Genomic DNA, 27,958 nt, shown 5'->3' with positions numbered 1-27,958 from the left:
CATTGTATCGCCAGCTCACTGCTTAATAACTTCTGTAATGCTACATTCATTATAAGTTTTTATTTTTTTACTCCTTCTATTTGGATGGTTGATCGCCAGCTTGGATTTGGCTATTGAAGTTCTGACCTACGGACAGTAGGAGACGCCGGTGAGCAGACACTGACTCGGATCTACCTTTTGTTCGCCGGCGGAAGTGACTTGTGTTGTGATTCCAGTGCTGCTCCAGCGTGACTCCCGCAGCAATGTGCTCTCTGACGTTACCTACAACTGGCATCATATCACCCGTTCTTGAGGAGAGAAGCCCCGCTGACAGTCTCAGGGGGGAAAAAAGAAAGATTTCGCTCTCCGAGTGAGTCTTTGAAGCTGTATTACTCTAGAATTTAAGTCGACATTTTCCGGGTTTAATATGTCAATACGCTAAATATCCTGCCTAACTTTTCTGCTAGTTAACTGTGTAATGTACAGTGTTTAAAAATGAAGCACTGTCTATGTTTATTAAAGTTTCCACCGTAGTTTGAATGTGTTCAATGGGTTTCTATTTACAGCTGTGGAGTTTGTGGAGCAGATGAGGCGAAATACAGATGTCCCGGATGTCTAACTTACTCCTGCAGGTGAGGATAGCAACTCAAAATATATCTTTTTGAATCTACTGTCGTCATCACTAGTGACACACCTGTCGAGGGATTGATGGTGAGATCTAAACCTTAAACAAGTGGTTCTACAAGTCCATGCATTGAGTGCTGGACTCAGAGTTAGATTTAAACTACTCCATAAGGTGTCATGAAAACTGCAGATTCCTTCCCACATTTATGCAACCTTTTATTGAGATGTATCTTCGGTTTTAACCCAACCCCAAGGTTCATAATTATGAACTTCGTCATCGATTCATATATTTTTGTAATGGAGTAATGCCATCAAGTATTGTTCATCAGGGCATCTAGAGGGGTTCATAATCGGAAGGTCTAAGTGTGAAATGTGGAGTTATGAGGGTTTGATGTACTATTGCTGGACTGAGAGATACTATTGTTACAGAAAGCCAAAAAATATATTTTTTCTAAATGTTTCACTTTTGTAGATATGGAGTCTTGTGTTGAGGTGAAATGAGCCTGCAACTGTTGCATAGCTTTTTTATATATATTAAAAATATATATTTAAGCATTGTAACCACATTTTACAAAAATGATACCTGTATAAGAAAAAATATTATTTTTAATAGTAAATGTTTGTTTTTCAAGTTGCTTCTAAGGGGTCTGATGCCAATCATATTAATGCTAGTGTTATCTATTGTTTAAGATGACTCATGGTCCGACAAAAAATAGTTTTTTGTATCCTTAGTTTATCTCCCTGGCTTCCAAAAATACATATACAGTGGTGTAGGTTGTTCACCTTGACCAACAGGAAACACAAAAGATACCACTAACACATTTGTTTTCAAGCCACTGCGTCTCCTTGACCCTGAGATAACACAATGGTTAAGAATTTACTTCACACAAAGCCCTTAGCTGCTACTGTAGTAGTGAATTTCGAATTTGAAAATTGCATTATACTTTTTGACTATTTTGTTATATTAATTTAATTTCTATAGTTACATGTTATAATCTGGAGCTTCCTAATAAAAAAGATTTTTTGTTTAAAATAAGAATCCTTAAAACGGCAAGGCAGTAAGTAGTATTTTAGTGTAGAGCTTTTTTAATGTTCTGAATTAAATTTTCCTTCTAATTCAATCAGTGAAAAACCACATGGTTCAACAATGATGCCAGCTGCATTCAAAACGGACCACAATTGAAATGTATCGACTCTTTTTATTGCAAGAGGACAGACCACAACGCTTGTTGGAAGTCTTGTTTCAGAGCTCCTTTATGTATAAAGTTACATTTGCTACTCAAACGTCTCATATTGTAGCTTTTTTTTAAGACACCTTGAGTCGAGGGGGTTTTCAGATCAGGTTTTATATTTGAAAGACAGCATATGTTGTCTTTCGAGTACCAAGTATTTGCCACTGTGGACAGAAGGATCTACGAAATCATCACCTTTTATTTCTTTCCTTGAATTAAAGAAAGTTTCCAGCTCAAGCTGCGAGCATGCAGATATTCCACAAGATAATGCATAAGTGCCAAACTCCTTCTAAATGTTTTCTGGCAGCATTTTTAACCACATTTAGGTTCCATTTCTAAAAATAGTTTTCCCCCTCCCGCTGCGTCTCCGCAATGAGATCACAGCGATTCATGCTAGATAGATCTGTATTCCATCTGTGTTTAATCATCTTCCAGCAGTCCCTATTAAACAGTCCTGACTTTCAAGAGTTTGAAAAACAATCCGTTACATAACATCACCGAACATATTTGAACACTCTTTGTGTTCCCCAGCTGTTTATTTGTGTGTTTGGTTCCTCCATTCTGTGAAAGAAAACACCTGCTTCTTATTGGTTTTATAGCTCCAGCTAAATTCCTATTGCTTGAAAAGCTAGCAGTGGTGGAGAAAGCACTGTAAACGTGTTTCTTGAGTGGGAGGGGGGAGGGGTAAAATTATAATTACTATGTTATTTCAAATATGTATATGTATACACTTTAATAGGTTGAAAAATACAGTTTATGGAAATTACATAAATATAATAGTTTTTGTAACCGTAGGGTCAAGATGGATTTGTTTTTAACGATGATATTTTTCTTCAAAGCCTTGTCTGCGTAAAGAAGCATAAGGATGATTCCAAATGCAGCGGTGTAAGAGACAAGACGGCCTTTGTTAAGCTGACGCAGTTTGATGAAATGACTCTTCTGAGTGGTAAGTCAGTTCAAACATTGAGGTCTAATATCATGAATATTGTCTTCACACTATTTGTCTGTGTAGACTACAGGTTCCTGGAGGACACCGGGAGGTTTGCTGACACAGCCAATAGAGACCAACTCCTCCGATCCCGACCCAATAATCCCAGGGTAAGACAAACTGGTTGAAATGGAGTTTTGATATAGAGACTTCTGGTGGACACTCTAAGCACCACTTGTGTATAAACGTTTATCCTCAAGCTATAAGCACAGCTGAGATCTACATAGTTTAAAGGGCAACTAATGTTTTCATCAAAGTTTATCTTAAATAGATCTTGGACCTCTATTGTACTCATCAGTATGTGTCTGCAAACAAATCTTTATATTTACATTTAAAAATTTGTTTAAGCCACTCTGGGTAATCACGGATAATCATTTCCCATAACCCCGCCAACTCTACTGTGATTGGTCAAACATTGAGGTTTGTCAATGGTAAATGGCTCTTACTTGTATAGTGCTTTCTATGCTTATTCAGCACTCAAAGCGCTTTACACTAAGTTAAAAATACACCCATTCACACACACAATCACACACTGATGGGAGTAGGCTGTGACACAGCGCGCCAGCTCAGTCCCATCTATGTGCTCCTGAGAACCTTCAGGAGCAATTAGGGTAAAGTGTCTTGCTCAGGGACACAACGCCACAATCTCGTCCGGAACTGGGATGGAACCCGCAACTTCTCAGACCGCCTCCGTTCTCGTAACCTCTTGTTTTGCAAGACTTCAGGCAGAGAATAACTTTATAAAGTTATAACTTTAAAACATAGCAACTGCATCTTGGAGAGGAAGACTTCAACATTTGAAACGTGAGTCAGGAGAGTTGGGTTTTCACATTAGTTTCCCTTTAAGGCACTTGTTCCCAAAATGTTCCTTGATTGGTTCCCTATGGTCAATGTGTCTTTGAACGCTGCACTTTTGCCTTTGCCTTTCCTCAAAACCATAGTGACTTCCCTGTGTCTCCAAAAATAAAAGTTAAACTTATAAGTGATGACATTTCATCACACAATCTTTAAAAAAAAGGTTTATGTTCCACTTTCAGCAATAGACATCCACAGGAAATTGGGTTTTTCCTATTGAAACGCAAACTAAGTTGACTGTGAGTGCTCCACGTGAATTTCTTTGGAAATGAATTTAAGCAGGCATCATTTTTCATTAGACATTTGTGGCAACAACAGAAACATCTATGGTCTCAGGTGTTTATTTGACTGAAGGTTTTGGAAATCAAGCCAAGTTTTCATCACCTTAACTGATGTTGTCGTCCTCCCTGCACAGACTCGTATGATGAAATTCAAAACATCACATTTGTGGTCAAACTCTCGTCAGAGTGGGATCCAAATGTTTCTGCTTCATCCTCTGAACGTACCTTGTGGCTGTTACTATACAATGATATTTTCATGCGTCTCAAACAGCGATGAAGCAGAGGCAGGAAATGTGGGAATTAACGGCGCAGCCGCTTGGTAACCCGACCACGCTCTGCCATTTTTCTGCGGTTCCACCAGTTGGGTCATCCCGACACTCATATTTAATAGTCTGTGCTGACACGTTCTCTTTTATGGGCTTTTAAGGTGGCTTGTTAATCAAAAATAATGAAGCTAGTTTATTAGCAGGGAGAGATAGTTTGGCTCCCAATGGGCTCCGAGACTCATCGAGGTCTTCTGCAAGTGTTGTAATCTGTTATTATAATTTAAGACTGCCATCATAAATCCATGTGCTGGAGTACTGGTGCTGGTTGGGGTCGGACGAGGGCACCACAAGGAGAAGTTTGGATCCTCTTATGAGCCAAAACCCAAATTTCATTTCGTTATTGATGCTAATAAATCTGCTGCAATAGTAAAAGCTTTGTTTCTTCTCTTGTTCAAACTCATAGTCCAGGTGCAACTGTTTGAATCAAAACCCACTCCTGCACGATGGCCTTTCCTCATCCTCATCACTTTAGATGGGTACAATTCACACGTTTAAAAAATCATGTTAAAGTGAATTTTAAGAAGGTGCTCAGGTTTGAGGTTCAAAACAGAAGATCTAGAATTCATAATCATCTTCAATGTCTTATAAGCGTCAAGCTTATTTTCTAGGTCACCACCTCTGGTCGGTACAGAGTTGTCTTCTCTCGCAATGGTACTTGTCTTGAAACGCTTGATGGTGGTGGACAGGAAACGCATACCAAATGAAGAACTGAATTTTCAACTGAACTAAACGTAACATCAATCTGATTGTGTGATCCATTTGTGTTTGCATTCAGGGAAAACATCTGGCAGCCAAAGCTCGGACCATGAACATCACTCTGAGGAGTCTCCCCAAGACTTTCTCCAGGAGCAGAGAGAACTCCACCTTCTTTCACAAAAAGTAAGTCCCTGTGGTTTTGTCTTAAACAAAGAAAGAAAATCTTGAGACTTGAAATGTTTTGATTGAACTTTCAGGGGCCAAATTTAAGAGAGGGCAATAAAAAAAATCTTTATTGATAGTTGTGCCCCACAAAACTTGAACCTTTTCGTTTAACTTTTTATTGTAATCATTGTGTGCTTGACTCCTATTGTTTGTCGAAGTGGGAAACCAAAATTATCAAATTTTATAAACACAAAGAAACACTGGGAAAGACAAAATTTCATATTTTTGTCCCGCTGAGTCAGCGGCTGAGCGTCATATTGGTGATGTCCCTCATTGCCACAGGATGGCACTCTTGCAGAGCCCTGGCGGCTCCTAAGATGGGAACACATGGGTTCTGCTGAAAGGGAAAGAAAGTGAGGGCGAGGTCACCTGAGGTGTGAAGCAAAAGTACAGGCGTCTGTAAACAATCACGGCTCTTTATGTGACATCAACACACGTTTTCTTTATCACTCTTGTTGCCTCAATTATGGCTTGTCAAGCTTTGTGAAATGAACAAAACCTTTAATGCTCAGTTTGCCTCACTTGTCGTTAAATGCATTTTTGCATCTATTAAACGTTTTTATTGTTGGCTGTATAACTTGGTGAGTTGTTGAATCATTACTGTGAGATTTTTTACTTTTATATTATGAATCACAGCAGTTATTGATGATTGTCCGCCAAACACACAGTTTAAACAGTGAAGGTTTTTTTTCAAATAATTAATTTCTTGTATTTTATCTGAGAGATTAACTAGTCACTGGTTGCACATTTTTGTGTACAATTTCACATCGGAGGTTTGATATTCAATGATCATTGAAAGACCATTTGTGTAACATGGTAACAGGTGATAACACTCTTCTGTATGAAGTGTGAATGAGTGACATTTTTTGAGTATTCAATGGACTTGCACCGTAAATATTACTTGTGGTAGCTGAAACTGTTTTAATAACTTTAATAAATAAGAATCACTTTGCCTTATTATAGATTTTTGCTGGATGTTTTTTTTACTTTTCGTCAAAGATCTACATTCCCACAACTGCTCAGGAATCGGAGGAATGCAGAAGCAGCTGAACAGTGTGTCTTTGTTTAGTCTGATTTCTCATCTGATGTCTGCGTGGACTCGCAGCCATCCGCATCACATCCTCTTCACAGACCACCGAGTGGACCGCCGAAGACGGGGCGATATAGAACGCATCGCTTAGGGCGGAGAATGTGCTTTGCAATGTAGCAGTACATTAAATAAAAATCATGTGTGCGGCTGCAGCTGTGACACGCGGAGGTGGGATGGTTCTGGCACAGAGTTGACATGAGGACTGTGGTTTTTGAGCATGTGCGTGAGCCGCTTGCGAGTCTCTGTCCACTGAGTAATGACTTTCTTTCCACGTCCTGATGACTAATTTGAAAAACAAGACAAACTCCTGTTGCCAAGAATGTAATGTATTGTATATTGTAACTGGCAAGAAGGGAAGCCTGGCACTGCCGGGCATTTTCCTTCTTGATGCCCTCAGGATGTGATTTTATCACAGAATAACATGCAACCCAAAGAGATGACGCTAAAAGGCTGTATAGCTGCTGTAAACCTTTCCACACTGATTGCTGTCACAATGCTTCTGTGGTTTTGGTGACCTTTTTGCTGATGAGGCTGATTTATTCAGAAAATTAAAACCTGTTGCATCATCTTGTGAAGCAGCAGTGATCAAGATCCAAGCTTTGTTGTCATTAGGAGAAGGGATGAGTGTTTACCCTCGAGGAGTTCCAGTATCTGAGAACGTGGTTGGATGACGTGACTCACCCTGACATTAATGTCTGGTGTGTTATTATGACGACTTACTGCACCCTTTTGACCGAGAGGAGATGGAAAGTGTTGCATGGTCGGAGATTTATTGCTTCTTTTCACACTTTTATTTTATTAACCCTTTATTGACTGACCTTCTACATTACAGTAACTGACGAGCACTTCTGCAGTGACAATGTCCCAAAGACCACATTCACTTGAAAGCGTCAAGAGTTTAAAAACAATTACTACTGAACCGTCTGTTTGCAAAAATCAAATCACTTTTTGAAAGTGTTTCATTCATGAATGACGTGTAAAAGTGTCATGACATACGCATCTGCAGCGATGAGTTCACCGAGAGGTAGTGAGATGAAAAGGGTTTGGAAATTGAATGGTGTATTTATTGAGATGGAAAATCAGTCTGGGATTTTTATTTTACTTGTAGTATATCTATTTAACAGTGCTGTTTCACATTTTATTTAGTGTGACTGTGACTCAAAATTAAGAATTTTGAAACATTAGTTTTAGTTCAGAACTGTTTCAAGTCATACCACGCCATCTTAAACACATTTAACATATTAACAGGCAATGAAACTGACGGTGATATTGGTATTGAGACTATATCTTGGAAAAGGTGACAAATATTTACTTGAAACAATTATTTAACATTTCTCAGGCATTGAATCTAATCTAATCTTCATAGAATTGTTATCAGAAAAGGGTTAAGAAAACATTGTGTGGTCCAGATAACACATTAATCAAGTCAGCTGCTTCTCTTCTTCTTCGGTTCTTCATGCACATAAAAATGTCATTATTGTGTCAGTATAGGAATGTCAAGGTTGGAATTGAGATCCTGGTGGAGGAAGGGAAGAAGTCGGAGCTCAATTTCTACTCTCATCTGTGGTCACTGAAGGAAAAAGATGGCAGCAGGGTTGTTGAAATGAGGTAGAAAGCTAAGGCTTAAAATAGAAACACTCCTGCCGTTGATCGAAGCCATTCAAGGTGGCTCGGATAGTGAGGAGTTCTAGTCATGATGAATGGGAGAAGGCCCTGTATTTAAGAACAATGAATTTAACTTGCTAAAAAGACAAAACTGCTGAAAAAAGTTTCCAGTTTTAAAGTATTCCTTATAATCGTCACCCTGTTCAAAGAGTGAAAACACTTTGATAGACAATACTTTTTGTTTTAAACTTCGACCATTTGTGTGTGAATTTGCCATCCACGAGTGTTTTTTATCCAGTCCCTGCACCACAACTCTTGGTTGCTTTTTATTATTCAATTCAAACTTACTCAATTTCACGTCTGTAATTCATTACTGAATGTGCCGTCTTTACATTGATGTGACATGTTGCTTCAATCGTGTTTAATTAACTAAGTTTTTTTTCTTGTGATGACGTGCGCACAGATGCTAATACTGCACACGTGTTGTGTGTTAAGTCCACGTTTGAAGGAAATCAATCCCCTGACTTGTCATTGTCACACTTGTCCAGCTTTCGGAGCATCAACCAAAGCTCGGCTTAAAAGGGAAACCAAAGGGGAGCAGCTGCCTGTAATCTCCTATCCCTCACGTCCATCGCTCTCTGCCATTCCATCTGCTGAGGTCGCGCAGCCCAGCTTTTCCAAACAGCCCTTATTTGTTGTATTTCAGTAGAGCAGGCCTTCAAATTCTGTCATCTCACTCCACCGGCACCCACTCGCCACCCAATTCCTGGCATGTCCCTGTGATGGGCAGATACCCTGGACAGATGTTTTTGTATGTTCGGTTGGATCCCAAGTTCATCCAGATGGATTTACTCATCTGATGCCAGACCACCAGTCAGCGTTCCCACTCAGGAGTGTTGATGGCAGAATGTTTGTCCTTGTTAATGGATTCATCTTTTCTGCATCTGTTTTGAATCCCTGCACACTGTCAGACGGTTTCTAAGAATTTGGGAATTTATTCACAGTCGTTATGAAGTGGAGGGATCATACAAGCAGCTATAAATCCTCCAACAGTGGCTGGAATCTGCATTCTCCCAGAAGTCTTATTATTTATCTCCCGTTTGCCCTTTTCCCCATTGGTGCAAACTTCAATGTTTATTTTCAGCTGACTGCAGTCTCAAATACGTCACTGCCTGTACATTTTGGGTCATAAATACCAGCTTTTATGTGAAACCTGTTAATGGCTTGTACACGGACCACATCAATACACTCATTCCTGAACAAGCAGACGCATGAGTGGAATAATTTGTAACTCCACCACTGTAAAAGACACCTGGCTAATGATTCTTTTCCTCATTTTTATCTATAAGGAATCATTGAAACACAGATTTAATCTTATTACGTTGTCTTTGTGACTCATGGTGTCATGACGCAGTAAACGGATGAGTCATTCTATAAAAAACATGCCATTTACTCTTGATAATGGTGTCATCCAGGGCAAGTCATTTTAAGAGATTCACATTATGTTAGACATTGATGTTTATCATCGCCTAACATTTTTTAAAATTGTTAAGAATTAAAGATGCATTTCACTTCAGACTGACTGAAACAAGTCAGTACAAATGCCTCTTTCAACACAATTTTTTTCACATTTGTTTCCTCTTACATACACATATATTAAATATTGTGGATAACACTGCAACTCTGATTGCAGCTTTGGACATAGAAACATTAAGCTCTGATATGATCAAATATCCCCTCCTTTCTCTCCTTCTGGCTGTACATGACTGGCTACATTTTGTTTTGTTTTGACATCTAACTTTTTACCCTCTTAAAATGATTGACGACCCTTATCCCCGCTGTGCACCTTGACCTTGTCTGAAACACTTAGCAGCATTTTCGGGGCCAGCCCCTTTTTCCATCAATGGATACATAGTTTCCATTCGCTGTCATGACAGAATAATGGCATCACACCTGGTGCTCCACCTTCATTCTCTTGCACGTACAAACACATTGCAGGCCAGCACGCGTGTACATGTGGATGCACTGACGAAGTGAGACGTTCAGTCTAAAATGGAGAAACACACATTCTTTGAACGGGTTAAGAGGAGTCTGGTTCCTCCCACAGTGTAGCAGGGAATCCCCTTCTAGCCTAATACTGTCCCTCAAGACTCTCTTTACTACCTGTCATGGGGGGGTTTGGGCAGGTTTTTACACATTGCCTCCCACCCACCCTCCATTAGCTCTTAAGTGTGCTGTCAGTGATAAAGACAGTATACTTCCATACGATTTCTAGAGTTATCTCCATTTCCTTATTATTATTATACATTCATTTTAGCTGTGGCACCTTACATCAGTGTTCTGATCCAGCCTTACACCCCAGCTTGGGCTCTGAAGTCTGTGGATCTTCCTCTCCCTCTGTGTTTGATGGAGACTACTGACTCCTTCAAGAAGCACCTTAAGACATTCTTATTTGTGCAGGCCTTTTCCTGATCTTCTGGGACTCGTGTGTCCGTCTTATGTTATCGTTGCCTTTTAGAGTTTTTAATTTGTAGGTATTTTTAAATGTGTATTGCTTTTGATTGTTCGATTAGTACTGCAATTAAAAACTTTGATTATGAGAACGGTAATCCTTGAAGATGTTGAGGTTCTCGTTGTGAGTGACGAAGATGGATAGGATCAGTAATGAGTCAATCAGAGGAACATCAAATGTTAGATGTTATGGAGAGAAGGTCATGAGATGGTTTGGTCATGTACTGATAGTGAGTAAATTGGTATAGAAAGATGCTGGGGTTGGAACGGCCAGGCAGGAGGTCTAGAGGAAGACCAAAAAGAAGGTTTATGGATGTAGTGAAAGAGGACATGAAGTTGGTTGGAGTGAGAGAGTGGGATACAGAGAACAGGGCTAGATGGAGGAGGTTGATTCGCTGTGGCGACCCCAGAAGGGAGCAGACGAAAAAGAATAAGAATCCTTGTTTCACACAAGGAGATCAATGAGATTGCAAAAGAACTCCAAATCCGCCAATTGCTGTTAAATAAAATGTTATTAACCTAAGGGTTTCAAAGGGAGCCAACTGGACTGGGTGGGATATATACAGTACCTGAGGAGCAGGTCTATAACGAGTTACATTCATCTTTTCCTTATACTGCTCTTTGGAACTTTTATGAGAGGTGAAACATCTTCACAAAACTGTACTGAAACCAATTGTCTTGCATTGGAACCCTCTGTATAACCAGCACCTCTATGAATGCCAACCTTCACAAAGGAAACCTTCATCTGGATCTTAAAAAAATATTTAAAAGGTTTCCTTATCAGTGGTAGAAATACTTTTTTCTGCAATATTGCAGAATGTCAAAAATGTGTTCTGAAATTTGAAAACTATTTCTGCAAATACACAAACCTCCATACTACAACCCTTTCAACCAAGTGATGCTTACATTTACATTATATATAGCTTTGTAACCCATAACATTACTGTAACTCTTTATTCTTTCACTCTACTTTTAATTTGAGTGTTCACAGATCCTTCCTCTGCAGCGAAGTTATCATTCCCTGATACCTCCACTGGTCTTTCATCCCCCTCTCCCTTGTGTTACTACAACTTATATATATAAGTATCACCACAATAATAACATATAGAAGTACAAAGTTGGTATTTATTCAAATGAATAGCATTTTGAGAACAAAAAGGAATTGGGTTAAATTGGAGTCTTCCCTGCTTTAAAATTAATAAGGTTTTGAGATTAAATGTAAATATAAGAAGCCAAATCAGTATAAATGTATATTAGAACAACACAAATTATGTAAACAAGTCCAATAAACTAGTCTGAATCTGATTTACAAAAGGTACACATGCATGGAAGGACCTTAGAGCACAGAGGTCTGGATGTTTTTTGGTTATGATCACGGTTTTGAACACAATTATAATACAAGAAACCCTCAATAATCACATTAGAATTGACAGATAATGCATTGTGCAGAATTTATTGAATAATGGTTTTTCTGTCGGGATCCTCAAACAAGCTCTAACGGCTGCTTCCCACATTTGCAGCTCTAGTAAGAAATGGCAACAAAAAAAATCTGAAATGTATGAAACTTAACAAAAGTTGAAAATATACATGACTGTAGTGACACAAAGTGTTCAGCTTATTTTTGTTATTTGAGACGCAGAGTTTTAAAGCTCAGGAGTGCTACTGCCCTAATAAGACTGAACACATGGCGTGAGTTCAATTCCTGATTAACCTTTAATTGATTTGACTTGAATCTTTGCTTTTATAGAGTAATGCAAAAAAGACACCAACTCTTCTAGTTTTAAATATTCTTAAAAATAAGTTGAGTACCAAAGGGAAAATGTCTTGAAAAAGTATTTAATGATTGAGAAAATGTGCAAACGCCTCGAACTGTGACTATTTATACTCGCAGATATTAAAAGAAAACCTCCACGTTTCATCTCTCTCAGCCAGCACTGGACCCTAATAACAAGCTCCTCTCCGTGCCTTGCAATTATCTTCTGCCCATTTCTTAGTTTTTCATCTTCATCCTTCACGAGATCCAGAGACTCAGACCCTCAGATCCACTTCTTTCTATTTGTGACTCCGACTCTTGTATCTGGTTTCTGCTGCTGGAAAAACTGAAGGAGAAGTGTGTCCCACTGATTCTAAAGGCAATGTTGTTGGGTTTAACACCTAACAAGGAAATCTAATTTTAGAATTGTCTATTCTTTTGTAATTAGCTCTTTGATTTTCTTCCTATTGTTGTGTCTGAGTTCTTTATCATTATTCTTATTTTAATTTGTACTTTTATAAACAAAAGTTCATGTATCATATGATGATATTGCGCAACCTAGGTTAGGACTCGGCTTTAATTTGCTCTAACCAAAACTGTATTTAAAACAAAGGTTCTGATGATGGCCCTGAACCTCTAGACCGTTTTACAATCTCAGGAGTCATGTGGATATTGTTGCTGTGCAATTAAGATAATTAAGGAGAATAAGGATTTGTTCGAGCAGTAATTAAATGGTAGGATCATTTGGGGCTCCCAAAGGGTGAGTATTTAGGCCTTGAGTGTCAAACACAAAGCCCGGGGGCCAAATCCAGTCTATCAATAATAGATGCCCTCGAGATTAATGTCAAAATGCTTCCTTGCCAGAGGATCTTTTTCCAGAACGGATCGATGAGCCCCCTTGATACAGCATGAGATGTTAAATGCTGTATCACACGTGGCATGGGAAGCCATCCGACACAAGTTTTCTGTTAATGCCGGTTTTAAACAGGCCATTAATTTAAAAAAAAACTTTGCCTAGAATAACTGTACCCTGAGTAAACCACTAGAGTATACCATAATAACACAATAAGCCCATTTCAATAAAAATCCAATTTAAAAATAGATAAACAACAAAGCTAACAATTATAATATGTAAAGACGTAACCCAGAACATTTACGAAACTGAACTGAAGAAAGCAAACTGACATTTGTTTTGGCCTTGCCCAATGACCCACCGGCCCTTCAGCAGCATATTTCAGTAGGCATCATCAACCCATCACTAGTTCATACTTTAAACTTTCCCTGCACTAGTAAAAGATTCTCTGATGATTGATTTTCAATCCACAAATTGAATTGGAAATAGTCTTTGCATGGTTGACTTTGAACCCCGATCTTAGTTGTTCTTTGAATGTTCTTGAGTTAGCATCTGAAGAAGAGGATTTATGCTTCCAGTCACCATGCCCGTTTGTGGTAAAAAGTCAAGGGACAGCTTGAATGTTGCAAATGATCTGTGATCTGATTGGAATGGGAAGGCATCAATTACTACCATTCTATGACAACATGATACTGACGTCCAAATGTACGACTGCAGCTGCTGGCAGATTCTTAGGAAACACCCAATAGCTCCTGAAAAAAATTTTGACCAATGTTTAATATGTGTTGAACCAATGCATTAACCCAGGAAATGTGATCATTCTGTGATATCTGCCAGCTGGTGTCCTCCTATTTAGTGTGCTTGTCACTGTCTCCAAGGCAACTGGCTTTAATAATTTACTCACAGATGGTCGAGATCTCAGGCACATCTTCTTGGTCGGATCCAGAGTGAAATAACTGATTTCTTTGTTGACTTGGAGATGTTGTTGTTGTGACCTCATCGTGTCTTGTCCTTAAAACAATAACACGCACTTGTACACTCAACACAACGTTGACATGAGTTTGTCTGTGTCCCATTTAGAGAGAAGCAGTTCTACTGGCACCTCAAGCTCATTTTTCCCCAGAGCAGGACTGAGATCTCTCAGAGGAGGTGAGTTGCACAATATTATAATTCTCTACATGATTCCCCATCAGAACACATGCGACCGTCTAAGCCACTGTCACGTAAACAAGCTGGATCTCGTTGCTGATGGCGCCTATTATACTAAGAAGTAGATCATCAATAACAATGATTTTACAGTAACTTCTTATTATAGTAAATATGATGTCAAAGGATCATGAATTAATTCTGCAAATTCCCTCATACTTACTGTTACGGAAATGGAAATCATTTATAAAGAAGTGGTTAATGGTATGTTAGCAACGGAGACATTTTATTATCAAAAATGACCTTTTGTACAAATCTGACAATCCCTATATTTATTATAAACTATATAGCTTTACAAATAATAATTACTTACTTATTTACTTACTAAAGCAGAACCATGAATCATTGTAAAGTACTTTTTAGCATCTCTTCAACATGACAATCCCTATATTTATTATAAACTATATAGCTTTACAAATAATAATTACTTACTTATTTACTTACTAAAGCAGAACCATGAATCATTGTAAAGTACTTTTTAGCATCTCTTCAACATGCATGCATTGGTAGTGGAAGATGACTACAAATCCATGAGTGAAGACAATGTTGACTGAGAGAAAACAAGAAGTTATATCCACTAGTACTTCTGTGTGAAATAAGTCATGTTGATTCCATTCACAGACTCAATGGTCATTATACAAGTGTTGGTGTGCACAGTTATTTCAACATGTAAATGACTGTAGCTGATTTTCTGTCCAGATTAAATATATTGTTAAGCTTTTATCTCTTAACAACTGTCTGTCAATGTATTTTCTTCGTCAACAATAAACAAGATTGTTCTTTGCCCTTCTGAATATCACTCAAACTTTAATTTGTTTTTATTAAAACTGTTTTTATTCTTCTGTATAATGTTCCATGTCTTACTCAACCTTATAAAATTAAAAAAAATACAAATTAATTTTGATGAAAAGTGATGAATAAAATGGCCCAAGCATTCTGACAGATAATACAAATGTATTTTTGTCTGTCACATTCTCCCACACTGCTTTTGTTCTCCCTCAACAGAGTTGCAGACACACACACCCTGGAGCAGATCCTGACCCGGTATATCCATCCAACAGAATCCGACCCTGTGATGCGGCAAAAGTAAGCCTGCATGTCCATTCTTGTGGCGTTTTGGTTTTCAGTGCTTGTGTGCGTCACAAGAGGCTTTAATGTGTCGCCGGCTTGGTCGAGTCGAGGAGAAGAGTGTGACCTGCAGCAATTTTGGATAAAAGCTGCTCCTATATTTAATGGTTTTGTGAGTTTGCTGCTCTGAATGTTGCACAGTGAGAAGGTATACTCCTGCACATACTCTTCTCTAACTGTGAGTCTGTCATCGGGGCTATTGTATTACAATCATTTAATGTTTTTTGGTGAGTCGACGTTGAGCCATCTGTTTTTGCATGGTTTATTATGTAATCCTGCTCCATTATGTAATTGTCTGGCAAACACGTTTCATATTTGGACTTTATTAAGACAAACTTTTCTTTCACTCGCATTATGTAATTAATGAAAACGCTGAGGAAAAACCTTCCTGTTTATTCGATTATGTGTTTCAATTGACATCCATATGAGTACGACTACCTTATAGAAACGCACTGTTTGTATTTGGCAGTGGTCACGGCACATTGAATGTAAGATGTGACAATTAAAATCAACAGATTTTAGTCCCTGAACCACACATATGCTAGGTAGCCATGTTAATCCTTAGATATTTCCTCTTTCCTGGAGACATCACATTTGTTGTATCCAAACATTAGTTAGCCGCTGTCCAGCTGACACGACAGGACTTGTGCATATCACAATCAGAAACTTTTACTGCCGGTGTTGTGAACACAACATGGGAATTTTTGAGTTCTGTCAGTACAGGATACTTGAATAAAAATAAAAAATAAGATAACACACATGCATACCAAGCACCAAGGCAGCCATTCTGCACCAACAGATCTATATTTATAGAAATTGATCTTTTCTGCAAAATCTTCTCATAAAGTGATGACTTCTTCATCTTTGTTTGTTGGGAGTTTTGAAAGCTCTTTTAAGAAATATTGGGCTCTGATTTTAAATTGTATTTCTTTTTACAATAAAGGATTGGAACTGATTAAACTACGCAGCTAAGAATGATGAAAATAACAGTTAAATATAACTCTGATTTCTAAGCCATGCATGGTGAGGGGAACAACTTTATCAGGAGATCTCAGGCCAGGCAGTGAAGAAGCGCAGACATGTGATTGTAAAGTTATGAAAACTGAGCTCGGTGTGTTGTGCTAAGGAGAAACCCGCCATCAGTGAGAACCTGTGGATAGAAACAGAGTCTCCAGCACTGACCAGGAACTCGTGGTATATCTGCAGCTGCCAAAGTCCTGTGGTGACTCTTTTTTACCAGTATTTTTGGCTTAATTTGAAGCCATCAACTAAACTTCCTGCTGCTCAGAGGATCAAAACCAGAAACCCAAGATTAGTGTTTCATTCAAGTGTAGAAATGTAATTCTGTGTCGTACCGCCAAGAGATCCGTTGCACGAATAGAAATAGAAAACTAACAATGTGATAATTGGCAGAAAGATCAACACCAGTTTGATATATTGTTTGGAAAATCTTTTGAATTGCAGTTAAGTAGCTTCCCCCTTTTGTGTTTAAAGATTTGAATTAGAAACTGTGAAACTGCATTCAGTTAGCAGAAGCATGTGAACAGTTTATGTGGGAATAAATAAATAAAATAAAAACAATTATCTGGCTCCTATAGTGTGAACTGATCCTGCTGAGTTTCAGAAGTCAAAACAGAAATAGAATTTAAGCACCTGCCTTTGTGTTTCTTATAAACCTTGTAGAACCGTGTAGAAAGAATACATCTTTAGAAACACCGTAAATATACCTTTCATATGAAGTTTAATGAAACAAGACTGCAGCACGCTTATCTTAAATAGTTTTCACATCAACAACTATCTTAAAACCCAGCTTCTTGTCTGGTGTTTTCCTGTTGTTCCACTGTGTCATGTGGACTTCTGTTTTCAAGATAAATTATTAAATGGACCCACCCCAAAATCACACAAACGGGCCCATATCCAAGAGGTAATGGGATGGTAGCACAGCAGGTATTTTTATTACATGTAATTGGTTTTCGTTCCCATGCATGCCAGACAAATGCCCCTATAATTTAGTGTCGGGATCATGCCCCAGTTCCAGGGTAACTACAGATATGCCTGCACGTACAGGAGCACTGACATGGATGAGGAGTAATGAATGTCGTATTTTTAATGGGCTTGTTTTCGCCAACGCAGAAATCAAATTGTTTTTGTTTCCTTCTCCAAGGAGGTTTATGGCCACCCATCGTTTGGATGTTCTTTTAGCCGGATTACGCAACACTCAAAACCAACTGGACTGTTGTGAATTAGAGAGAATTATATTTATCCTTCGCCCAACATTTTTGAAGTTCTTGAATAATTCCTTACAGAAGATGCTTTTTGAGAACATGATGTGTCCTCAACCTCTTTCAATTTCACATCGCATCATCATTAGATCTCCTGAGAAGTTCCAGCTAAAACTCATAAAATTCCATAACCACCTTGACTTTATCCACGTTCATACTTCTCTGCAACCTACCGCTTTTTCTCTAGCACCGTACCTTTTGAGATTGAAGGGCTGGCTGTACATTTCTGGAATGATTTGACATTTAAAAGATGAATAAGGTCATTTTCCCCATATAATCAAATATAACATGTCAGATGACAGTGGGAAAGATGATGCAGCTTGTGAAGGTCAGCAGGGAAAAGGTCAACATCTGTCTATTGCTTTTTGAGCTCTATTGTTTTTCTGGATGTGAAAGTCAACCGAGAGTGAAAGAACAGTGGAAGGGCTTGATTCTAAGCAGATACTGATATGTGTTGTGCTTTTGAGACTTTTATGCATTGCTTCTATTTAAAATGCAAAATTTGTGTCCTAATTAATGTTAACTTTATTAAGAGATTGAGTTGGCATGCAAAACCTTCTCATGGTCACAATGTGCCCAGTTACGCAGAAAAGTGTTGTACGCACTGTGTATGAACAGTTATTTAGCGAAAAGTGTGTATTCATTCTCACATCTGGTTGACCTTTGATCTATGTTGTGTCATTTTATTTTACAGGTTAAAGCTCTACGTCCACTCTCCCTCTGAAGACATTCGAGTGTTCTTGAAGGGAGAAGGAAGAAAAGCCAACTGTGTGAGGTAAGATGTTTGTGATGACGACAGCACAATTGGCCCAAATGAACTGAAACAACAGACAAGTTATTTCTGAAAGGCGTTTCTAAACACTCGCATAAATGTGGAGCTAAAGTTTAAAGCAGTCATTTTGTAGTTTGACCTATGTTGCTGTTAGGTCTCTTTAAGTAAAACCTTTGTGCAGAAAAACACTTGAATACCTGTTGAGGCAGGACGCAGTGCTGAATGAGATCTCAGAGAAATTAAATGTGAAGGTCATTCTTTCATCGATTTTATAAAAATGAGTGCCTCCTCTCGTGATGAAGTTGTGGACACTCAATGTCTAAGTAGAGAAATCCCCGAGGAATATTGGGCATCATGTCAGGGCCAGCTATAAGAACCGAAGTTGTGACCTGCTGCAGTGTTATATAAGCTCTGGCCAGCAGTTCCCTCCACATTCTTGGACATATGAGTAGTTTCCAGGCTTCGTATAGATTCCTCCTCGTTTGTGACGGTGAGGAGTTCAGGATCTCTTTCCAGATGTTTGATGCTTTCACCAACAACGTGCCGTGCGTACTTGTAAACTGTTGATTCTCATCGAACACATGCATCAGGGCTTGTAAACGTCATGCAGACACGGGTGAGAACATGAACTCGGAGAGGAGCGTCGTTAAACGTCAGGTTTCTGGAAAATGTTACACCAGCTATTGATGAATTGATTAGATTAGATCCATCAGTGAACATGCAGTTCAAGAGCTGCTGACATGAGCAAATCACTCTCCAGCTTCAAGACTTTTTAAACAGCTCTGATAGTTTGAGTGTTGACGGAAGGTCTTTGACTCTCTCATCCATTTTAAATTATTCAGTTTTAAGCCTTCTGTCATGCTTGTCTTTTTCTGAGCAACCATCTTGAAAATATTTCCTCTTATTGCTTAATGCTTTTGACCATCTCCTAGTTACTCATGAATGCAAGAGTTTCAATGTTTTTAATCACACTGATCCTAAAGCAGTTATTGTACAGAAACCCCACACTTGATGCATTTCTGTTGCGGTGGATGCTGCTTGTTGTATCTGCGTGGCGTCATTATTTGGAGAGTGGGTGGAGGGAAAAAACAAGCATCTTAAGCTAAGTTGGATGGAGTCATGTCTGGATTGTAAATATGAAGACAAAACCTTCTTTCTAAGATTATTTTGAGTAGTGTTGTCATTGAAGGTGTTGCTTATTGGATCAAGCTGGTTCAAACACGGCACCTTTGTGAGTTACCAAACATTTCTGTGTGGGCAGTCGACTTCCTTTTACTGGAAGAGAGACATCAAAAGAAGCATTCACGCACGGATATTTGTTTGTCTTATTTTTTATCCATCTCCTGAAATACCTTTGCTCATTTCCCTCCTTACCTCTTCTTTCCCTCTCGGTCAGCTCAATCACTCCGAGCACGCCTGGCGTTCACTACACTTCGCTGTTTTTAAAAACCATGAATCACAAGTTTTCTCTCTCCGTGTTCATGCTCTTCTGATTTTATGAGCAGCACTCAAGCCTGGTGATGCTGCTGATCTCCAGAGTCAATAACAGCAGCCCATAATACTTTGAAATCATCACTGCTTGTATGAATGTTTCCGAAAGTATTCGCTCTTTATTTGGGGGTTAACCGTTTCAAGGTCAAGTTCCAGATTGTGCTGTTCCCGAGCTTGTTGTGTTTGTCTTCTGCCTAGCAACCGTGGAAAACATGTGGACGGGAGGAAGAGAATGTAGCAGAGGTTAGTGGTCATGCAGGTGACCATAACTGTTGGTCCAGATGAGCTTCTGGAGCCAGCCGAGTCAATCCAGGTTCACAGTGCAAGGAGGCAAAGCATGTCGAGATTATGGATGTGTTGATATTGGACAGTGGTCAGTGCAGCCTCACAGCAACCATGTCTTTGATCAGGTTCCCTCCTACAGTTTAACTACACGCTGTCATTAAGTCAGACTGAATCAAACCTGAGCAAAGTGGGTTGGGGGCCAACATGGGCACCACCGTATGTGTTTTAGTGTACATTGTGACCAGAACTTTCATGCTGTCAAGGGAGATGCCAAAAACAAATCATATAACAGGACTCTGAAGTCTCTTTTCCTTCCTTTTGGAGCGTGCACATATTTTCTTGCAACACTAAAGTGAGTTAAATGGTTTCCTAAAATTTAAAAATGATCAATAAGATGGATGGATGGATGGATAAACTTTATTGAAGATGATAAAGATAAATTGAGAAATACATTATCTTGTTTATTTTTTTCAAACAGCAGTCACTGAGTTAAAGTGCATGGAGTTTTTATTTGATCTTTACAAAACACCTATAAAATGGCTACATTTTGTCACTTTTGCTCTCAGAAGTCAAGAAGGGGATACAAATTCCACAATGTGGCACCACAAAAGGTTTCCACCAAGAGTGATTCCTTTCAAAAAAAAGTTCAAAATCAATTGTTTTGTTCTATTAAATAGCAACTAATGTGAAAACCCAACTCTCCTGACTCACTCACATGTTGAAGTCTTCCTCTCCAAGATGCAGTAAATCCTTCATGACAATGTTTTGAACTTATTACTTTATAAAGTTCTCCTGCGTCTGAAGTCTTGGCGAACAAGAGATTTTGAGAATGGGGCCTGTTATGATGAATCGGTGCTTAAGCACATTTTCTACAGTACAAGAGAGGTACTTTTAAATAAGCTGAACTAACTGGACATTAATTTAAGAGACGCTTAAATCAACACATTAGTTGCTCTTTAATTCTAAACATTATTGTAGATTATTTTCATTCCAAATCTATCAATAGCCAAGGCTTTGCTAGCGAGCGTCAAATTTTGTGAGCCTTGAAACAACAAGTGTCAGTAAGATGTGAGGTTCTTTACACACAGTCCGCCAACATCATGACACCTCCGTCGTGTCCAAGCAACGGAATATGGTATAATAGTTAACAATCAAATTTTGGGATTTGAGCAGAAACCTGTGTTCTGAAACCATTTAAGTGTGAAGCAGAACCGCCCCTCCCAGAAACCCAGTTACCGTTGATGTCTGGTGATTTATGAGCATCCCTAATTCATGACAGGACCGCTGAGAGACACGATGTGACTGATGTCATCGCTAACAAAGAACAAAAGGGTGGGAGGGGGTGTAGAGCTGCAGCTAGATGATGTTAAATCCTCGTAAAGTCACTCTCTAACTCTCCAGTCTGTCTCCGAGCGGGATCCCCAAAGTATAGGGCCGAGACTTAAACCTGTATCAATCCTTCCCAGACTGGGATCAAGTGGCCATCTGCTGTGACGGATGTCTCTGTTTTTGTGTATCCAAGCACCCCAAATACCTTCTGGGATCCAGAAGTGTCCTTTTTGTCCACCAGGGTGATGTCATGTTGTAAACTTGAGCTTCTGCTTTCTTTCTCAGATTCAACCAGTTGGACATGCAGCAGAGTTTGAGAGACAACCTGAGCTATAAGATGCTGATCGAGTACCCGGTGCTGCACGTGGTGCTTCGGGAGCACTGGGAGGATTATCCACTGAAGGGTCCAGGTAAGATTCTCCTCCTAATCATCTCCAGTGTCATCTCGTCATGGGATTCAACGGTCCTTTTCATTTTGACTTGGTCGTTCAAAGTAAAACCCATATCAGTGATTTTCATCTGTGAGCTCATGACCACCAACATAAAACTCATCTCGGCTTCAGTCTCCTCACAAAAGACCCAGAGATGTGCAGGTTCCACGGTGATGGAATCGACCTTTTTGAAGTTGCCGTTCTCACGAGCAGCAGCCTGCTGATCACATCATGCCGCATAATCCTAAATCAGGCAGTTTGGGGGTCGCCATGGTTACGATGGAGCCACTAGAACCACCAAAATATTTTGAAGCCATAATTTCTAGTTGAGCGCTGCCAAGCTTTAATATCCCCGCGTACAGCGAGTAAACAGAACCGAGTTATGACCTCTTGCTCGCTTCAGGACCTGCACAAGTGTGTCACGTCCTGTTATTCACCCCCCCCCCCTCCAAAAAAAGGAAGCCCTGTGCCCCTTCTATTTTTCACCATGGAGACCATCACAACGGAAACCTTCTGCACATTATCACAGACGTGGACCAGGGGAATCATCAGATGCTGCTGGACAGTGACCTCATTAGAGTCCTTTGCTCACTGCCCATGAAAGTTGTCATCAAAAGTCTCCTTGTTTCCTTCCAATGCGTCTTATCAGCGAGTTCCAGACGTATGTGTGTCACAGTGGCTTCTGCAACACTATCTTCCCCAGCAGACGGCAACATGACAAATAAGGGTATTTTGAAGAGCGTTCCTCCTGATAAGACTTGTTTTCCAGCTATTTTGCCACGAGCCGAGTCCCAGAGAAATTCCAGAGAAAGTGATAGCGAGCCACTGCGAACACTTGATACAAAACAATGGTGGGTTTGAACCTGCATTCCCTGAAAGCAACAGTCCCTCATAATTTGAGGTTAGGAAGATGATTAGAATCATTGACGTCAGTGATTTACTGGAACTCAAACAGACAAAGAACTTAAATCTTTCAGCACTCTTGTTCGCAGGCCAAACTCATTTTATATTTACCAAACTGTCTTTAATTGGGATTTTAATGTCAAATTCCCATCAAATGTATTTTCTTCAAACTCAGTTTTACTGTTGTTGGAAGTTTCATACATAATCTCTGTTTCTTATCTTGATCACAGGCATTTTAAAGGTCATAATATAAATATATCTACAAACATTTTGAACAAACCAACTAGCAGGCATGGTTTCCCCCGGGCCATGAGTTTGACACATGTGCTTTAGGGTTATTGTGTTCACACTTGATATTCAGATGAGTCTGCCCAACATGTTAGAACATGGATGCAAGTAGAAAGTTGTTGACGACCATTACCGGTACCTGGGGCCTCATGTACTCAGGGGTCGTACGCACAACAAAACGGGCAGACCTACTTTTCCACTTCACAGTCCATATGTATCAATAAGGAAGAGTGGTAAAAAGGTCGGACATCCCGACACTTTTGTAGGTGGTGTACGTCCTTATTTACTGCTCAGATGCACGGCAGCCTCACTAGTATTGTTGAAATTTTCACATAACATAACGATCGATTGATCAAAAATGAACACACAAGTTTTTGTAGTTACACAAGTGGATATGAAATTATTCACAAACTGAAGCTGGTTTACCTCATGTGATCACGTGTTCGGAGCGATCTCCTTGAAAAACGCACTTACATAAACACACCGTCACATGATTTGTTTAGTTGCTATTTGTAAACAAAATGCTTTTATTTCATAAATATAATAAGAATTGATTTACAGTTTAATTCTTGTTAAACTCCATTTTAAGATGTTTCATAAAAAACCCTGATCATCTTTGTAAATTAAGTATACAGAAATGTTTTAAATAAACAAATATAAACTGTTAATCAAGTTTAAATTCATGTTTTAATTAGTTTTTTCTGATCGCAGAGAGAAACATCAGGGACTTTATTTAAATATGTAAATGAGGGCGTGGAAAGGGACAAACAAGGCTGCGATTAATTCTACGTTGATTGGGATGTACGAAGGAAAAGTGTTATTTGTGTGCATGTGCAGATTCATACATCCGAATATTTTTGTACGTACACCATTTTCTGGATTTGAGTGTCCGGCCGTATTTAGTAGAAGATCCACGAACTTGTACATGAAGCCCTTCAATATTATCTTGCTTATGAGCACTGTTGTTGGCTGTTCAATTTCCTGATTTTAACACAGTTTGCAGAGAACCTCTGGTTTCATTTCAGCTGAACGCGACGCTGTGAAGAGCAAGGATCGAACGGACGAACCGTCGCCAACAACCTCGAACATCACCGGAAGCACAGCAACATCGAAAACCATCCCCGAATCCGTTTCTCCGCAGAGGAAACGAGCCAAGAAAGAGAGAGGGGAGGAAGACCTGGAGGAGGGGGAGGTGACGGACAGCAGCGATGAAGAAGAGGACCAGGAGAGGAAGAGAGGTGTAGATGATGTCGGTGCAGGGGTCAGCGGGTCAGTGGGTCAAGAAGGGTCAGATTCAGCTGCAGATGGTTCTGGGTCGGAGTGACTGTCCTTTGAAACTGTAGAACATATTTTTGTTGTTTTATGTTATGATTAAATAAAATATTTTTGTTTCAAGTCACTCGTTCTTCTTTTCAGCTCCCAGGAGGGCGCTTTCCCACTGTTTATGTTCCTATTTTTAACACATTTTAAAGAAGAAATTTGGCTTTTACTAAAGATGTATATAGATTCTTATTTTCTTTAAGAAAAAAGTGATTCATGTATGCTTATAGACTACAAATTTTACAGCTATTAATTATGAGTTTATATGAAGATAAAATCCAAAATATTGAAAATGGTATTGAAAAAATGAGCTGTGAAAGGTTTCAATAGTGTTAACAACATCATTTAATGTTGAAATAGAATTCCAAGTCACTGCTGACGTCACAGAAGGTGTACTTGTAGCGTTTTATATTGTCACGGTTTAGCCTTTTCCACTGCGACCATATTAACCTGAGCCCCATTTTCCTTTATTCACATATTTCTGAGCAAATGAGTTTTCTCTGGCTCATAACGCTGACTTGCTGTCATCCTAACACCTCAGGAGAGTTTGCTCACGCATGCATCAGCACTGTTGTTTCATGACGACAGCGAGCACAGTAACGAGCAGGTCTGTGTCCATAGTGGTGTTTTTATAGGCGCCGCTGGACGTTACCCCGGCTGGCCGACTCTCTTTCATGTGTCTGGTCATGACGCAGTTTCCAGGTCGCGAGGCGCTTTTAAGTCCGGTTGACTCAGCGTGGACTCCAAAAACACTCGTCCAGGAGGTGACGAGTCAATATTGGATCTACTGTCCTGGTGTCACAAGTTTCCTCATGAGGTTCTAGCTCTGAAGGGTGTGAGTCAGTCTCTTGGGAACCCGGTTTTTATGTCAGATTTCCAATTCTTTATCTCTTGGCTCAGCTCTTTTTTTCTCACGGCAGCAACAAACAACAGAAAGTCATTCTACTTATAAAAACTTGATCATCCTCCCGAATTCCTCTGTCTTCTTCATGTCCATCAACCTTTTTGACTTCCTCTATGTCTAAACAAGAATGAGCTGGAAAACTTGGAAAAGATGTTATAAACAAGTCGACAACAAGTCAATTTTATTTTAAAAGAATGTTTTTGATTGAAACTGTGGTTTTCAACTGTTGGTTTAGGACACAAAAATGGATCTTGGTAGCATTTTCAGTAGGTTAAAGTTATATAGTGTTTTTCATTCGTTCTATTCAGAGAACCACTGGTTTCATTCATTTAAATAAAGTGTTGCTGAAGAGTGATGACAGTTTCAAACCAAGTCCTTGAAACTGCATCCATTAAAACTCATTAAAACTTCTATCTGCTGTTCAAACGATGCCAGAGCTTTGAATAACTTTATTTAAACACGACAAATGGAAGAAATGGAGGATTTATTTTTCCGTCTGGAAATGTATAATTCATAGACCACATCTATATTAATTAAATATTATTAAAATGTGAATGTTGTGACGGTAAGTTTAGAATTACAACGTGACTGTTTTTGTTGTGTGTTTCCAACCGCTGCCTCATTGTGCTGTCATTGTATTTCAATTGTTCCTGTCGTCACATCTGCTCCCTCTTCTGTCACTTTTAATTTTAGAACGCTCTTAATTCTCCATAAAGGCCGTGCAGGCACCACACCAAAGTGGAGCTTTTGTTTGTCGTTCCTGTTTTAGTCTGTGGGGAGTCGAGTTATTGGACTTAGTGCTTCTGAGCCCAGCTAATTACACTTTGAAGAGTTGGTTTCAGTGCAATTACTCCTAACTTTGGGTTCCACTGAGGTGAGTTAGAACTTTTACTAGACCAACTTGGGAACTCCGCTCGGTCAGGGTGAGCTTATCTGAGAACTGTGAGGCCAGTGACATGTTATTTCTGTCACTGTTTCTGCCTGAGGATTCTTTTTAAACTTCACCGAGACGTTTCCCATGGCTCAGCCTCGGTCAGGTGGTGTGAGACTTGCATCTTGTCAATAAACAAAGAAATATGGTTCTACTGATAGAGCACCAAGGTGTTCTCTGGCAAATCAGAATATGTAGGTCCCCTCATTGTAGATTTGATCTGTCTATAAGCAGATTCAGCTCACGTCATCCAATCAGCTGTGAGTATTTGTACCTCGATTTTTAGTCAGTCATTTTCAGCCCCTTTTTCTGTGGCTACATTGAGTCCCTCTCAAAAGATGATCTAAGAGAGAGTCTCCAGACATTGTGCAGAGAAAACCAATTTTGGTCATTTTTATTCCTGGTCTTGGTCTTCATCACTACCCAAAGCTGGTGACCATATATGAGAGAATGAACCTTCTACCTATCACTCCATCTTTCCCTCACTCTGCCCAACATCCCTCTTCTCCCTTGACCACGGAGGAATCTTCCCACAGACCTGGACAAGACTTTCCACCATTTCCCGAATGAGGACCATGGTCTTTGATTTAGAGGTGCTGATTCTCATCTCGCCCTACCCAGTGAGGGCTAGAGGTCCTGGTCTGATAAAGGTTGAGTTGGAGGCGTTCAAAACTTAATGGAAAATAATCAAACGCCTTCTTAAAGTCCAGAAACTTCCCAAAGGTAGAAATCTGCGCTGCTCACTTTGACTCAGTGAAGAAATGTGATGAATATATGAAATATTTCACTCTTGGTTTCAAGCTCATTTCTGACATGTGTCCATCAAGAGCGCCGACAAACATTCAGAGCTGTGAATGTGTCAAAGACAGTGAGTCCCACGGGAAAAGGGCTTCCTTCCTTTGTGTCGCCTCTTTTTAACAAGAGAGCTGCGGTCGTTTGGACAAATCGTCACCAGAGACAGCGGTGAAGACAGAAGCTGGAACATGCATCATTCTTTAGCAGGGGAACACATCACTGCTCCACTTGGCTAAAATCTGGAGGCCAAAAAAAGTCAAGCGTTTATTTGAAAGTGTTAATGATGCTTCACCAGATGGATGTGACACATTTGAGGACTTAACTTTTCAAGATGCTGGCGCCTTTCTCGTAAAATAAGCATTAAAACTTGCGTGAGGTTTAACTAAATAAGGACGATGCTTCATGAAGCTTCAAAAGTAACACCTAATTCTCAAAAGTAATTTTGCTAAATGATCAATAAAGTCTTGTTCTGGAGTCCCCTCACTCGAGAACAATACCTCATGATACTAAAACATCATATAACATCCGATATGACCAAGAACCAGGGTTCCAGACTTGGAGAAGGTGATTTTCATCCCAGCTGTGATTCAGATCATTCTTTCATAACAAGTTGAAGTGTTTTGACACAGTCTGATGAACACTGTTCCACCCAGCCAGGTGGAGCAGTCGTGACACCTGAAGTCTGTAATCTAGACAATAATCTCAAACAAAAAAGTAACATTTCATGTAAACAAGGGGAAATCCTTGAAGGGTGTGGAACCCTTTAGTTAATACATGAGCCGTGACACTCCGACACGCCCGCCAGATCATCGTGGCGTTATATAATAACCAGTGGCGAGGAGGCTGCTGGACGTATTGATGACTACACCATGATG

At 39.5% G+C, this 27,958-nt stretch overlaps 1 protein-coding gene across 1 annotated transcript; it reads left to right on the top strand.

Moving 5' to 3' along the window:
- Positions 1-225: 225 nt before the first annotated feature.
- Positions 226-24,528, top strand: znhit6 (zinc finger HIT-type containing 6). Its single transcript, XM_087783117.1, has 10 exons — positions 226-349; positions 546-611; positions 2,675-2,781; positions 2,848-2,933; positions 5,061-5,164; positions 14,099-14,167; positions 15,230-15,310; positions 18,329-18,409; positions 21,797-21,921; positions 24,159-24,528. The coding sequence occupies exons 1-10, from the start codon at positions 243-245 to the stop codon at positions 24,455-24,457; spliced, it is 1,125 nt and encodes a 374-aa protein (XP_087639243.1). The 5' UTR covers positions 226-242; the 3' UTR covers positions 24,458-24,528.
- The last annotated feature ends 3,430 nt before the right edge of the window (positions 24,529-27,958 follow it).

This window comes from Callionymus lyra, chromosome 2 (assembly GCF_982586985.1).
Source record: "Callionymus lyra chromosome 2, fCalLyr1.hap1.1, whole genome shotgun sequence".
Lineage (NCBI taxonomy): Eukaryota > Metazoa > Chordata > Actinopteri > Syngnathiformes > Callionymidae > Callionymus > Callionymus lyra.
Note: the sequence above shows the minus strand (reverse complement) of the source record. Positions and strands in the feature narration are given on the sequence as shown.